The sequence below is a fragment of the Myxine glutinosa genome, chromosome 1, assembly GCF_964187855.1.
Source record: "Myxine glutinosa chromosome 1, kmMyxGlut1.1, whole genome shotgun sequence".
NCBI classification, from domain to species: domain Eukaryota; kingdom Metazoa; phylum Chordata; class Myxini; order Myxiniformes; family Myxinidae; genus Myxine; species Myxine glutinosa.
Window position 1 is genome coordinate 101,914,683 of NC_136261.1, and position 15,358 is coordinate 101,930,040.

Below are 15,358 nucleotides of genomic sequence, written 5' to 3' on the forward strand. Positions count from 1 at the left end.
GAAAGCAGCTTCGTCACCGATAACGAGATACCGCAGGAAATTGACATCTGCTTCGCAACATGCTATCAACCATCTGGCAAGCACCAGCCTCCTGGCAAAAGTTTATGCTGGATGTGAATCCGATATGGATGTTGGTGGAGGTCCAGTCTTGCGATTCGGTTGAATGTTGCCGAAGGCAATCCCGTCCCATTTTGTCTTGCGTGGGTATCCCTATGATGCTCCAAAACTTGCTGCCTTACTGCTGCAATGTTCATTTCCGATCGCCCAGTGCGCCTCCTACCAAAATTCTCCTTGTTGCGGTTGAGGCTAGTGCCATGCTCTTGGTATTTTCTAACATTCGCCCAGATGGTTTTAGCGGCTGGAGGCTCATGTTCTGGGAAACGTTCCCTGAACGCATCACAAGTTCGCTGCAAACTTCCAGTTTGGTGAAAGGTTGTAACCATGACGGATCGCTGTTCAGTCGTAAGTTGAACCATCTTTTCAATGACTCAGACTCTCTAAACCCATACACTGTAGGCCCATCTTAAATACCAATCTTAAACAAAGGATGACGCAACCGCCGATTACCAGACCAGCTTAACAATTTTACATAATCAACTTGGCAGTCGTCAAGTAATGCGTCCATTTCAAACTGTCTTGCACCGATTAGCCAAACTTATAAAAATGCGATTTGAACTTGTCATTTTCAATGAACATGTACTCGGTCATGTGTGACAGCAATGATGCATGAAAGGCGTCAATGGCATCAATGGAAATCCGAGTATCTCCTCATAATTGGTAAACCACATGTAAATTGTCAAACTAAATAACCTTTGCATATTAACCCCTTGAATTCAGATTACCTTTTTTTTGATACGCACAGTATATCAGTACGCTCGTACTCTCTTTGTAGGGATGGTGCAATATCAAGCCCAACATGTAACTGAAGCCCAACAATATCAAGCTTTTGGCTCGATGCCAAAAAAAAAAGCAACTTCGTGTCTTTGTATAAAGTTCAGGATGCACAATAAATAGTCACTGCGAAGGACATTTGTTAAATCGCTGTGGGCTTTCCTAGATACGGCGAGTGTTCCTCATGGTCTGTGATGCTATACTATAATATAATGTACTGTACTGTTGAATACTGCATGGATTGCATCATCGGATGCACCAGATTGTTTAGCACAAGACTTAAAGGTCAAATTGCCTGTTTGCTCACTGTCATCTTGGTCATGTTCTTCTTTGATTTCAATTTCTGCGCATTTGGCATCGATGCTTCAGCCACCATAACCTGATTGGGAATTCCTTATTTGCTTTATTGTTATTTTTAAAGAGGTTGTTTGTGTGATGTTTTTTGGCTGATTAGAGCATTTTCATGTTTTTGGAAGGGTTCTATTGGTTGATTTGTGCTTTCGGTGATGGAAGAGAAAGTGATTCCAGTTCGTGTGGCCATCCGTTGCCGGCCTCTTGTTCCTCGAGAGTTGGCTGAAGGATGCAAGACGTGCATATCCTTTGTACCTGGGGAGCCACAGGTAAATGCATATTTTGCGATGGCTCGTCATCGACTTCACTCTAGTTCTTCATTTGTCCTTTAAATGGGATCAAACATTCGTGGGATGCCGTAATGTGGGCATCCAATATCCATTGATGCATTTGCATCTAATTATATTTCCTAGTTGTTTAAGTGTCCTCGTATTGAAATATAATTTGGTGTTGATAATCTCCCGATATGTATTCTTCTGTTCTCTCCAGATTATTGTCGGTACGGAGAAGGCGTTCACATTTGATTACACGTTTGACCCTGCAACTGAGCAGGAAGAGGTGTTCAATGCTACTGTTGCTCCTCTGCTTCGTGGTATTTTCAATGGTAATTGTTTTCCTTTTTTTATTTTTTTTATTTTTATAAACTCATTTATTTATAAAGGTCAAAAGTCAAGGCTGTATAAATCAATTTTCATTTTGTATGGTTAAAAAAAACTGTTTTCGTTATTTTGAGCATACAGAAGAAGCAGACTGCTGAATACAAATGGATGTGGACGAGCTTTACTTTTTCACATGCTTCCTAGTTTGTTCCTCTTTTTGCAAAGAGTAGGTGATCTATCGATGCACCATGACCAAATTGCGAAATTCCTGCCCTAACTACCACTGAAGGCAATGGAAACCAACCCAGTATAATCCTTGCCAAGAAACTATTCTGGCATCATTGATGCTGTTTAACAGTGTATGGTACATCTCAAAGAATACATTTCAGTGTTTTCTGAACATGCAACTACAGAGTGATTGAATCTGATCTTGATTGTCCCAAGTCAGAAACGAGGACAATTTCGGTTTTGTTAAACCCATCCTTAAGATATTTTATTTTGATGACAGCATTGCACTTCGAGTGCTGATAGAGCTCTGAGGAGAAGGCCTAACCAGGAAAAGGGAATTGATAAATCAAATATTCTTCATTGACTCATTGCCATCCTTTTGGAAAGAAAATGTATTGCTGCTGAAGTTGAGAATTTTTTTTTTTTTTTTTTTTTTAGGTTACAATGCCACAGTCCTGGCATATGGTCAAACTGGCTCAGGTAAAACATTCACCATGGGGGGAACTTACACAACCAATCAGGATGATTATGAAGTTGGAGTTATTCCCCGGGTCATACACCATCTCTTTGATGGTATATCTCAAAGATCCGAGATCGAATTTGTGCTCAAAGTTTCCTACCTCGAGGTAACTGAAAATGTTGAGATTGTTTTGTGGGTGTGAAATTTTGTTTTCTGTGACTTTGCAACTTGAGATTTCCTTTTTATTTTATTAATTTATTTTGCAGATTTACAATGAAGAGATCATCGATTTGCTCCACAACTCAAAAGAACATCTAGTGTTGAGCATCAGAGAAGATGCCAAAGAGGGCCTAAAGGCAAGTGTGGATTTGGATTGCTGAAATGAGATGTTTTTATGCCTGCAGTGTATCACGATGGCTGTTTTCTTCGACTATTTAAAATTGTAATAACGTCCCCAGGTAGCCGGTTTGACAGAGAAAATTGTTTGCACTGCTGAGGAGATGGTGAGATGCTTGGAGCTGGGGAATTCAGCTCGATCTGTGGGTTCAACGGCGATGAATGCACAGTCATCCCGCTCGCATGCAATATTCACAATCTCCATGGAACAAAAGCGTGGAGAACAACGGTGAGGGGCAATGTCGGAACATTTTGTCATGTGACTGAGGAAAGGTAAAAGGCATTACCCCAAATGGCTACTATAATGACTGACATGTCGTTAACCTTTTGTACCTTTCCCTTGCTTTCAAACCTTATTGGGCATGAAAGTGACAGCTACTGTTGTGGCAAGTTTCATTTGGTAGACCTCGCTGGGTCAGAACGTCAAAAGAAGACTAAAGCGGAGGGTGATCGTCTCAAAGAGGGAATCAACATCAACCGTGGTCTTCTTTGCTTGGGAAATGTTATCAGTGCCCTTGGAGAGGATTCGGGAAGGAAGAACCACATTCCTTACCGTGACTCAAAGCTGACGCGCATGTTGCAAGGTAAGGTGATGGCCGATTGGACCCACATTATGCAGTCTCATTATACCAACTCTGTTTTCTCACTGGCTGCACTTCACCCACAGATTCCCTTGGTGGCAACAGTCACACATTGATGGTGGCATGTATCAGTCCAGCTGATGCCCACCTTGAGGAAACCGTGAACACTCTTCGCTATGCAGACCGTGCACGCAAGATAAAAAACAAGCCAATTGTGAACCGTGATCCTCAGGCTGCGGAGATGCTGGCCCTGAAACAGCAAGTGAGGGCTTCTTCTTGTTTTCTGTAGATGGTGGAATTAATTTTTCTTAACTATATTACCAATGCTTGAGCAAAGCATTGTATCCTACAAGGATATGAAAGCTTGGTACCTTCTGTAAACTTAAAATTGAATGTGGAAAACCATGTCTTACCTCCTCCCCTTCCTCCCCCTCAACCCCCTCCCAATTTATATATATATATATACTGTATATATATATTTTTATTGTACCACATGCAGGTACAGCAGCTGAGGGTACAACTTTTGCAAGCGACAGGTGGAAGGGCACCGGAGCAGCTCAGGTACACTTTTTTTTTTTCATTGCTTTATTACACATGGTAGTTACATGCTTAACTTGAACGGCACTCGGTAGAGCACATACCTCCACCAGGCTGAACAGGTTACGTTTTGTATCTCACTTGGCCAGATCTGGATTCAGACCTGAACTAAAATCTAATCTGTTTGTTCTTTTCTCCTACCCAACTCATCCACCAAGTTTTGTCATAACTCGTCCACAACCTTTTGAGATGTCTTCCTATATATTGTTTTTGGCCCTATCACTCAATGGCAAAGAACCGCTTAAATTTTTTTTTTTGTTTCTTTCATATCCGCATTCAGACCTTCGGAAATTTAATCAATTCGTTCTTGTCACACACACAACCGGTTACGTGCGGCCGAGCTAAACCCTGGGTGGGAGTCTGCTACCTGATGGAGCAAATTAATGGGGCTATTATGTTCACGCAAAGCTGAAAAAATGAAGGAAAAGACAACCGGGAAGGTTTGAAGCAGTTTACTAATGCAAAGCACTATTTACAAGAACATCAAGTATTTATGGGTAGGCAAAGACACAGAAGAAAGCAATTTACCCTTGGAGCGTAAAAGATCCCCTTGCACAATCTTATTTGCACTAGAACACAAGACGGGCACTCCACAATCGTTCGAGAGGAGGTTCAGCTTTGGGTTGGCCCCTCGCTCGCACTACGCAGCTAGGCTTCAGCCAGCTAGATCGCTTGATCGCTCGTTCTGCATCTTTGCATATTAGTGGGCACCGACTTATATTGGGCTTCAAGCATGGCATAGCAAAGGATGTTAGTTGCTCGCTCGTGCCACGTCTTCATTGGAACACAGGCACCGTCGGTGACCGGGCAGCCCCACCCACTCGCCATGTGGCTTCCTCGTGGCCCTTCAGCTTTCCTTCCCTTGCAGTGCAGAACTGGCTTTGTTTGTGATGTTTTATGGTGTAATATTTGGTTTGTGCTGGGGGAAAGTGCAAGGGGAGGAAGGGAAAGAGGATTGAAATGGATTGAGGATTGAAGGGATAGAAATGGATTAAATAGAGGGGTTTTTAAGCCAGTATGGGGTTTGAGTTCATGGTTGGATATTTGAAGGGAAGTTTAGGAGGCAAAGGGTGAGGAATTGGGGTTGACACTTGGTGGATGGATTGATGGATGGAGAGTGGGAGATTACAGAGGGAAAGAGCCTGGTAAACCCACACAACACAATTTCCCCATCCCCTGTTACGAAGGGATGAGACTTGACGAAGCACACATTGTAAAGAAATATCTAACCACAGGTTTCTTGTGTATTGAATGAAACTCCCCGGTCTGTTTTCCATAACTGCAAAAATGCCAGGTTTGCTGATTTACAGATTAGACCAAACTCCCTTCCCAGACAATCAGACAGAAATAGAAATGTATGTTTTTATTTGTTTATGTTGTTGTTCCTTGTACGTTTCCTACCCCCTGGGCCAAATTCCCCCAAAATTTGCTGTACCACATTATTTACGCATCATCAAGGTCAACGTCACCAATAACTTTCAATTCTTAAACTAGCAAGTTGCCCGTGCCGGCATGAGATTCCAAACCGGGTAGGGATGAAAGCGGAAAAAGTGCAAATGGCATCTTTTGTCATTGAGCCGGCTAGCTGGGAGAAACTATTCACATTTATTGCCACATCGAATGCAATTGAAATGCTCCAATGATGATGAGGTGCTCCATTTGAAACTTTGTTCGATATCTTTAGCTTTTTGATGCCTAGGGTCCATAATAAAAAATTTGTATTGGTGTCAAAGCCGGTGACCAATTGCAAATTAATACTTGGATTATATGAAGAAAACGTGAAATCGTGCATCTTTGTTTTGGGCAGTCAAGAGTCATGTCATGTGTTCCCCTTGGTGGCGAGTGGGGTGGAAATATCACTGCACTTGCACATTGAGTCAATTTTCTGTCAGGAATAAAACTTATTGCATTTGAATATTTTTCCGTATGCAGAAGGGGCTACACTTTTTGACTCCACCAGACTACACATTTTTACCCTCGCCAGAGGAGGATATTGCATTTGATTCCGTTTGTCCGCACAGAATAAATATGATTTTCCCTGCAACCGTTGGTCCGATTGACAGGACATTTTCATCATGGGCGCAACTCGATCTGTAGAATTTTTTAAATGATAATTATGACGTCATAGGTCACGTGGTATGGGCGCAGTTTTGGGGGAAAAAACGAAAAATTTTGCACCTCTATCTCCGAAAGCACTGCATAGAAAAAAATTGAGATATGGCTCATTGTAAACTCCATGGGGAATAAAATATTAATGACGTCATATGTGCCTACATTATGACGTCATTCGACAAGTACAAAATTTCATCCGATCAAGATGAAATTTATTGAGCGTCATCTCGGGATAAATTCGAGGGAAAAAAAAACAAAACAATGTCATCGGTCACATGGTTTGGCCGTCGCATTATTTGTTTTAACACAAAAGCCTTAACCACTGAAAACACGTCCTGGCAAGAGTATGCAAACCGGTTTTTTTTTTTTGATTTTTTTTTTTCTTCTAGTTTTGTTACCCCAAATGGCCGATTTAGAATAGGTACACCGTATCCCTGCGCATCGTAAGAGGTGACCAAGGGTTGGTGTCAGGAAGGGCATCCGGCCATAAAAACATTGCCTCAAACAGGGAACCATGATTGTCTTGGGGCCCGCAAGGCTAACTCCCGTTCTAGCGGGGAAAAATGGCCTTAAAACGATCATTCATTCATTCATTCATATATAAAAATTTTCTCTCTATCTCCACTTCTTCTGGTTCCGGAACTGAACCGTAATCTCCATTTCCGTGTTAATGTATTAATTTGTTGCTGGCATTGTTTGTGTGGAAATGTAGTCGTGGAAATGAAGAGCGAGAGCAACAGCTCACTGAGCTCACTGAGCGCAATGTCGACCTACGAAAGCATGTTGATCGCCTGGTACGCCAAACTTCTCAACTGAGCGAGAAAGTTGTATTGGTACGTCAACAAAAAAAGCCAAGGCATGGCTGGTTGTTGTGCAGCTTCATACCTCCACATTGTTGTGGAATACTGATTCACCCTTGAATGAGTCTTCACCCATAACTGCCTTTACCACTTTACAATAACATTGATTGTGGTTTTTTTTTGTGGTTTTTCTTTTTCTTCTTCTTCTTCGTCCCCTCCCCTCCAAATGTGTATATATATATATATATGTGTATATATATATATATAATATATACACACTTTTTTTTTCTTTTTTTTTTTCTTTTTTCTCCAATTAAACATTTTCTTTGTAATCTACTTTTAGCTGGAGATGCAGAAAGAGAAAGTTCAGAAATCTATCCAGGATGTGAAACAGCATGAAGGGTATGTCATTCATCAACCTGCATACTTGCACATTAATCGTGTTGTGTTTTTGTTTCATTTTTTTTTCTTCCCCTCTCCACCCCCAATTAGTACTGTAGATTCAGCCTGGTGTTGGCTTCGCGGCTAGGGTGCCAGCTTAGGATCCTCGGATCCTGGGTTCGAATCCCGGTCGATCGCTGAATTAACGCCAGGGGGGTTGACTCAGCCTGTCATCCTTCCGAGGTCGGCTAATCGAGTACCAGTTCACTGGTAATTCCTTGTGTGTCATAAAAGGCGACAAACAGGGTTGGCGGCAGGAAGGGCATCCGGCCGTAAAACATTGCTTCAAAAAGGGGACCAACAACAACAACCACGGTGCCCGAAAAAGGTCAACCCCCGCTTTGCGGGGAAAAATGGCCTCGAAAGGTGTTTAAAAAAAAATAAATTATTCATCAAGATGCACTTAGTTTATGAACATTTATATCGTGCTACATGCACTTTGTGCCTCAAATTGGCCACTCTCTATGCCTTTTTGTTAAAGCATGGCATATGCATATGTAGAGCAGATAGAGCTGAGTAGGTAACATTTTTTGAGGTGTCGCGGTAAGTAAAACTACCTGTAATAAGTTCATGTGTAGGCGTTTTGTCGGGTAAGGAGTATACTTGTGAACCTACCAGGAGGTTCGTGTGTCAAGTAGTGTAGGGATTAAAGAGTAGCGCCCCTGTGTGTCCTCACCTGGTTAGCCAAACCTTTGTCCCTTTTGGCACTGCAGACCAACATAGACATTCCGACGGATCATTAGCGCAACACTAAATAACGCCCTTCCCTGATGTGGCTTAGGAAGAAACCAGGCCAGGACACCGCCGCATGGCCGCCGCCATGTACACCTCTGACAGGCCTATCCACCTTGAGTACCATGCCCAAGAGGGCTGTGACCTGTTGGCGCGAATGGACGCGGAAGGCGCGAAGCGGGTCGACAAAGGGCGGGAAGTTACGAGGCTCTGGTCGGGTGCCGCGCTTAGGCTGACGTCACCGGCCGAGGTTATAAAAAGAGCGCGCGGAACTCTGCGTGCAGATTCCTGGCCCTGGCAGTCCCGGTGCGATCTTGAGTCTGAAAGAGTTGTTGGTTCAGAGCAGTTGCGCGGCAGTTGGTTCGCAGGACATGGCCTGAGTTGACCAGTAGTTGAGTTGCTCTCTTGGTGTTTGGACATCTACGCTCGTGCTCTGGCAGTCTCTTGTGGTGCTCGGTGCTTTGGAGTTGGAGCAAGGGACCTCGTGTGGGAACGGAGTGGGCGCTGGCTCGGGCCTTCGCGTCGCTTGTGGAGATTGGAGCGAGGCCTCATGGGTACATCGGGGCCGAATGGAGCCGTGATGGACGGCAGCCAAGAACAAGATGACAAAGACCAGAAAAGCCCGAGCTCCGCTGTTACTTTACATAACGAACATGTTTCTTTCGTATTCCATTCCTTTGTTCTTGTATTTGATGTGTGTGGGGGATCCCAAATTAGGACTGAGGTTTATCGTCGCGTTTCCCTGTCCCGGTTCTTATTGCAATAAACCCTTATTATTTTTCTGTATATATTCCTGAACGCAGTTTTCCGTGTGATTTCTTTAATTTGCAGCAGCATTGGAGACGCCCCGAGAACAGGTAAGACTGCAAGGGGTCTCGCCTCTCCCCTCCATCCCACGTGCTTGGTGTAGCTTTTAGTTCTGGAATCCACCATTGAGTTTTCGCATCAGTGGTTAAGGCCTTTGCGATCGGCATCCGTGACCGCCTCATATTAATCAAAGGCGGTCGCGTGACTACTGTAGATTCATCAAGATGCACTTGGTTTATGAACATTTATATCGTGCTACATGCACTTTGTGCCTCAAATTGGCCACTCTCCTCTATGCCCTTTTGTTAAAGCATGGCCAAGAATAGTAAATGTTAGTCACTTTGGTTTCAAGTAGGAATGAATCCCTTTTATCAATGCTTTTCACTCCTCCCCATACACCCCAACTAGTGTGGTATCCTCACTCACCTCATCCCTAAACCTCCCCACCCCCTCCCCACTCTTTGCATCTAATGTTAAGGCAGTGCGACTGATAAGGCCAGGCAGCAAAAAAAAAATTAAAATAAAATTGCAACTAAGGATTTTATGCTATGATCAATACATTTTAAACCCTTGTACATGGTGTTTTGGTTGCTGTGTGTGGTGCGTTTGGTAGCTGGGGACTAGTGTTCTGGCTTTTGATGGGGATGGCGTTGGTGGGAGGCAAGGCCTGTGGGTGTGGTGGTTGGGGCACATGTATGGTTTTGGAGGGGTGGCAGGTTTGTGAATAGGTGCTGTGGCCCTGGCACGTTGTATTTGCGTGCAGGGGCCCTAACGCATGCCATGTTTGTTGGGGCAGGAACCCTAGATTGTTTCTGTGCTGAGGGACCATGGCCCTGGTTCATCGTGGGTTTGGTGTCGAGGGGAAGTGGTCAATGTACATGGTGGAGTTTTATTTTATTTTGACTGGGTGGCCAGGGCCCTAGCTTGTGGAAGGGAAGGGATTTGGCATGTGGGTTTGTGGTCCAGGCCCCTGGCCCTGCACATGGTTAATTTGGAAGGGGTCCTGGCCCCTGGGATGTTGGGGTGGGGGGAGCTGGAGCGCTGGTGTCTGAGGTTGGGAGCTGGTGACTGTTTACGGATCGAGATCTTTTCTATCAGTGTCCTGACACGTGACTGTTTTCTGGCCAGGGGGAGTGGTGGGTTGGTGGCTGCGTCCACAGCCCTGGCCTGTTAGGGGGTTTATTGGTGGGGCCGTGAGTCGTGGTGGGTTTTTGGGGCTGGGGTCCTATTGTGGGTTTTTCATTTTGGGGGGTGGGGGAAGGTGGGTTTGGTGGGGTGGGGTGGGGGTGTGCAGGGTTTTGGCCCATGTGCATATGTGGGCCAATGGGATCTCATGTGGCGATATTTGGCAATGGCTGGTGCCTTGGTGTCTGACATGCTTTTGGGGTGTGGGGACTTGTTTGTATGTGTGGACAGATTGTAGTGGGTTTATCTTCTCCCATTGTATTGTTGCGGATATGGGATTTGCATCCATCCATATCAGCTTGTAAATATTCCCCTATTTCCTCAATACTTCCCAACTATCCCCAATCCCCCATTCCCTAGTCCCATTTTCTGTAAACAACACTCTGTAGACCCGACCTCCCCCTATTTCCCCCCATTAAATGTCGCATCCAGGTCCACCACATCTCACGTAGACAACTATAGGACATCTTGCTAGTTATTCTTAGTCTGTCAGTTAAGGATTCGTTTCCATTAATTCTGACCCTTCGTTGCACCAGAATGTGATTGTATGGCACCGTTAGGAAGTTTAGGACCTCCCAATACCTCCCCGCAGCTCTTCCTCACGGTTCAGCAACAACAACAACAACAACAACAACAACAACAACAACAACAACAACAGCAGCGGCGGGCGCTGGGAGTGCGCGTCCTCACTCCGGCTTGGTTGGTAGGGGGTGTTGGGAGGGCACCAGGCCTTTCCAACGAGCCGCCATCGAACATGTGCTCGACGGGGTTACCAAATAGGGGCTCCTTGTCAGCTCCTCGTCGAGGGCGGAGCCCGGTAACCCCCGCACCCAATAGAAGCGGCGGACCGGTCCCATCTGGGGCGGAGCCAACCAGCCGAGGGCGTGTCACTCCCCGCTGAGCATGCGCAGGAAGAGGGAGGTGACGTCAGATGCGCGCTGAGCTTGGAGAAAGAAAGACGCCACCTCCGAGCGCTGTGAGGCCTCCCTGCATCTTTTGGACCGTGCTTGATCCTGTCCCCGAGCCAAGGTGCACCTTGTGCTATCAACCGACCTGTCCTTCCCTGCCATCAATCCCTGTGTAAGTCAGCCTTGTTCCGTTTGTCTGTGGTCTGTCTGGGATAGATAAGATTGTATCTAAGTGCCTATCTCTTCTGTGTCTTTTACCTCACTCTACCTTGTAATCTACCCCTTTTCTCCACCACTAATTATATCCTCCTCCGGAGGTCTTGAGAACTGTACCCCTTGCGTCGTTTCATTTATCCCAGTCGTTGTGTCCTTTCCAATCATTGATTTAGCGTAGCGCGATTTGGCCAACGTCTGGGCGAATCGGGTGAGTTGGGGAAGAATCGTGGGAACTGTTAGGTCGCGGTGGACCATCCGCTCGGTCCATCATAACATCTAAACCGCGATCCGTAACAGTATCAAGGTGGCTTACTGAGATTTGATTCCCATATATTTCAGGAGGATTGTGCTACATGTCACATGTCTCTATCAGAATCTGGAAGAGGAAACGATGCATTAATCTTTTTCCCAGATCCCTTAAGGCCCAATATTAACTTCATCCTGCCAAAACCTTGGAATTGGTTGAAACCTTTATCGATTTGTGTTGCTCAAGACCAGGTAGCGGTAGAATCCCTTAGCTATTTCTGCCAACCAGGACAATTAATTTACATGCTGTCGGAGGCTTGACCAAGTACTGAGGTGAAATATTGTTTGTTTACTTGTCATTTTTGCATTTAACTAGTGTAGTCCTGTGTGCATTCTGGGGATAGCCTGAGATAATGCAAGCACATGTTCTGGTTTTCTTTGGTAGGTTTTTATTTTTATTTTTTATTTTTTATTTTTTTTGTTGGTGTGTTTCTATATTGATGATTGATAAATCTTGTTGCCATGCAAAATGTTCCTTAACTCGAATAATTGACCCAGCGTGTAACAAATAGCAGGTATGTTAATCAGTAGTGCGATTAGCACCAAATACAGTAGAAAGTGGCTTTAAAATATTTGCATTTAAAGATTGCACTGTTATAGTACCGCACAGTTACGCTATCAGATGCTATCATTGAATTGCTATCAATCCAACTGGACAGCTGGGTTTTTGTCTGCTGAGTAGTTGGAACTGTGTGTTAGGTACCTGGCTGTGCTGTTTCTTGCAGGTGTGGTGTGGACATCAGTGCATTTGCAGAGTCATTGGATATGGTTGCAAATGGAGGAATTGAGCTGAGAAAACCGTTTGAACTTCTGCAGAACCTTCAGAGCAAGATCACTGAGCTGGAGGTATTTTGGAGTAACGAGTGTTCTTAATCTGCATATTTGTCACATTCACTCCCCACTTAATGTATTGAGTGAATTTTTTAATCGACGTCTGTAACCATTATGTCCGGTTTTCTCTTCTCCTTCCCTGGTCTGCCTCCCCTTTTGACTTTTCTTATTCTTCCCCTTAGGATTATGATGACCTGGTGCAGGATATCAACATGCCAGCAAATGAGATTTCTGAGGTTTTAAAAATTGTTATTTAATTTACTTTTTGTTTAGTGCAGGTGCTTATTCTACTTTGTGGGAATTCTCACGTTTTATGTTTTATTTCTGCTGTAGGGTTCAGGTGATGAGTCTTTCTCAGTGCAACATGCCGAGCGACAGGCAGAGTTGTCTCGAGAGCTGCTGCAATTGGACCAAACACTGGCCATGAAGGAAGAGCTGGCTCGCCGTGTCGCGCTAGTTGACACGACCGTGCTTGCAGTTAATGGCAGTTACCAGGTAAATGGAAATGCATAGTGTGATGGGTTTTTATTTTTTTGGGTTTTAATTTTTGTTTTTTTTCCTTTGGATTATTGGGCATTCAGGTTTAAAAATAAATGTGTACCATTTTTTACAAGGGGCCCACCCCTCTTTCATCAGGATAATCTTTTGGAACTAGAAAAAAAAGTTGAAAACCTTCAGCTTGAGAAAGAGGAGCAACACGCTGCGGCCAAGAAAGAATCCATCCATGCCAAGTATGAATTGTTAATGTACCCTGATCCTTATCCATATTGGATTAAATATCAAGTCTGCAGGTTTTGGAAAGGCAACGTTGTCAACATTGCCATGTGACCCAAAAGTTATTCTAGTATGGGAGAATAAAAAATAAAAAAATTCTTCATAATGTGTCACTGCCATTTTCATTCAAGGATCAGTGAGAAGCGTCGGAAAAGGCTGCAGGACCTGGAAAGTGAAATGGCGTCGCTGAAGAAGAAAATTGTTGAGCAAACTAAGCTCCTCAAGCACAAGCAGAGTTCTGACAAAACGGTCTCCAAACTCAATGATGAGATCCAGGTAATGGGTTGCACTGTAGTTTGAAAAATTGATTTATCTTGGCCAGGCCGGTGGTTGATGTTTCCCCATCTTCAGGTAATGAAAAGCCAACGTGTACATCTACTCAAGCGTATGAAAGATGATTCAGACAAGTTCCGTCAGTGGCGTGTACAAAAGGATCATGAGGTTCAACAGCTCAAGCAGAAGGTCAGCTTGTGCAATGAGACTTTGGAAAGCATAGACCAGAAGTTTGGTTGGCTATCTAGCTATGAAGCTTGTTTTGATTGTGAATATTTTGCCGAGTCTAAAATAATGTTGGAGATTATTTTTCAGCAACATCAGGTAATAAATTTATTTGCATATATTTTATAAGGTATCAAAGCTCATGCAATGGGGCAAAGAATCGAGAGCCGCAGTGAAGGAAATGGGATACCGGTAGACCAATGGATACATATACCACTGCTCAAGGAGGGGTTTCTGGTGCAAGCGGGAGGGGGGGAGGGGGGGGGGGTATCTCAGCAAATTTAGAAATGGGAGAAAATAAGGTGGGCTGCAGACGGTCTTGTCAAAGTACAAGAAACAACATTTCAGAAGTCTTTCACATGCAAGAGTCAAGGGGCATGAATGAATGGTAGTAAACTTCAACTTTTGGTTTTGAACTTTGGGAGGGTAACGTGTTAGTTTCTGATTGTGTGTATGATTTTGAGGGGCAGTAGATTGGTGATGTCAAGAGGAGCCAGTAAAAGACTGCAAGCCTACCGACCAGGCTACAGTGCACATGTAGCATGCCGTAAGACTGCCTCTTGTCATGGATATCGATGACGCTCACATTCTATATCAAAGGTGCTTGGGGGTGGTGAGTGGAGGTGGGGTGGGAGGAGTGGGAGCAGGGGGGTGGTTGGCAAAGGGGAAGCAGCAGTACCAGTCCACTGGGTAACATTATTCCATGGCATGTACTGTATTAGGTTGAAGGCCTTGTGTGCAGTTTATAAATTTAGGAAGACTTAGGTTTGAAAAATATAATTCCCATTTAGAGACCATCCTCGTATTCCTTAGAATGATTACTGGAGTGGCTTTTTGGTGAAACGATGAAGTATTCTTGCATTATCCTCATATGGGTTGTAAATTGAATAGCTTGCATGATGCCAAATGTCGTGTCAGTTCAAGTACTATGGACGGTGGTATAAGGAATGTCACAATGGAGCAAGATGGAATGGAATGATGGCATTTGAAGTGGTTACAAATTGGGGAAGGAGTTGAAGTTGAGAGAGCTTCATATGCAAATTTTGACCACATTTGAGAGGCTTTTGTACCACATGTAAACATGCATTTCGAGATGTTCCATATTGATTTGTTGATGAGGGACATATTGGGGCAGAGCTGAAGGAAAGGGGAGCTCCGGATGTAGACTACAGCATCACCAACAGCGCCACCGTTGGGTCTGTCAGTAGTACAGAAATATAGTAGAACTGCACTCGGTAGAGTGCCTACCCCCACCAGGCTGAACACTTTACATGTTGTAACCCACTAATGGACCAGATCTGCTTCCGGAACTGAACCATAATCTAATCGGCTTGCTCATGTCATCAAACCAAATTATCCACCAAATTTTATCATAACCTGTCCACAACTTGAGGTATCGTGCCATATATCATTTTTTGGTCCTATCTCTTGATGGTGAAGAATCACTTAAATTCTCGAATCTGAATTTGGATCTTCTCCAAAATCTAATCAATTTTGCCTTGTCAGCCTATGCACGTCTGGAATTGTCCAACTTGAAACTTTTTGAAATATCCTGCTCAGACAGACAGACAGGAGTGAAAACAAGTACAGATACATTCAAAGTACACCGCCCCCATGCCAATTAATAACTTTCTCGGGCATGCGG

The 15,358-nt window shown here is 44.2% G+C and overlaps 1 protein-coding gene across 1 annotated transcript in view; it reads left to right on the plus strand.

The window, feature by feature from the left end:
- LOC137411497 (chromosome-associated kinesin KIF4A-like) overlaps window positions 1-15,358 on the plus strand; it is a 59,843-nt gene that overhangs the window by 15,829 nt on the left and 28,656 nt on the right. Inside the window, exons 2-17 of the mRNA XM_078775240.1 lie at window positions 1,395-1,511; window positions 1,732-1,846; window positions 2,508-2,695; window positions 2,796-2,885; window positions 2,988-3,154; window positions 3,295-3,509; window positions 3,593-3,768; window positions 4,006-4,067; window positions 6,928-7,048; window positions 7,359-7,417; window positions 12,336-12,456; window positions 12,624-12,677; window positions 12,775-12,936; window positions 13,078-13,172; window positions 13,347-13,491; window positions 13,567-13,677. Coding sequence (XP_078631366.1) covers window positions 1,398-1,511; window positions 1,732-1,846; window positions 2,508-2,695; window positions 2,796-2,885; window positions 2,988-3,154; window positions 3,295-3,509; window positions 3,593-3,768; window positions 4,006-4,067; window positions 6,928-7,048; window positions 7,359-7,417; window positions 12,336-12,456; window positions 12,624-12,677; window positions 12,775-12,936; window positions 13,078-13,172; window positions 13,347-13,491; window positions 13,567-13,677 — 1,995 coding nt within the window. The 5' untranslated portion in view covers window positions 1,395-1,397. The remainder of the gene's footprint in view (window positions 1-1,394; window positions 1,512-1,731; window positions 1,847-2,507; window positions 2,696-2,795; window positions 2,886-2,987; window positions 3,155-3,294; window positions 3,510-3,592; window positions 3,769-4,005; window positions 4,068-6,927; window positions 7,049-7,358; window positions 7,418-12,335; window positions 12,457-12,623; window positions 12,678-12,774; window positions 12,937-13,077; window positions 13,173-13,346; window positions 13,492-13,566; window positions 13,678-15,358) is intronic.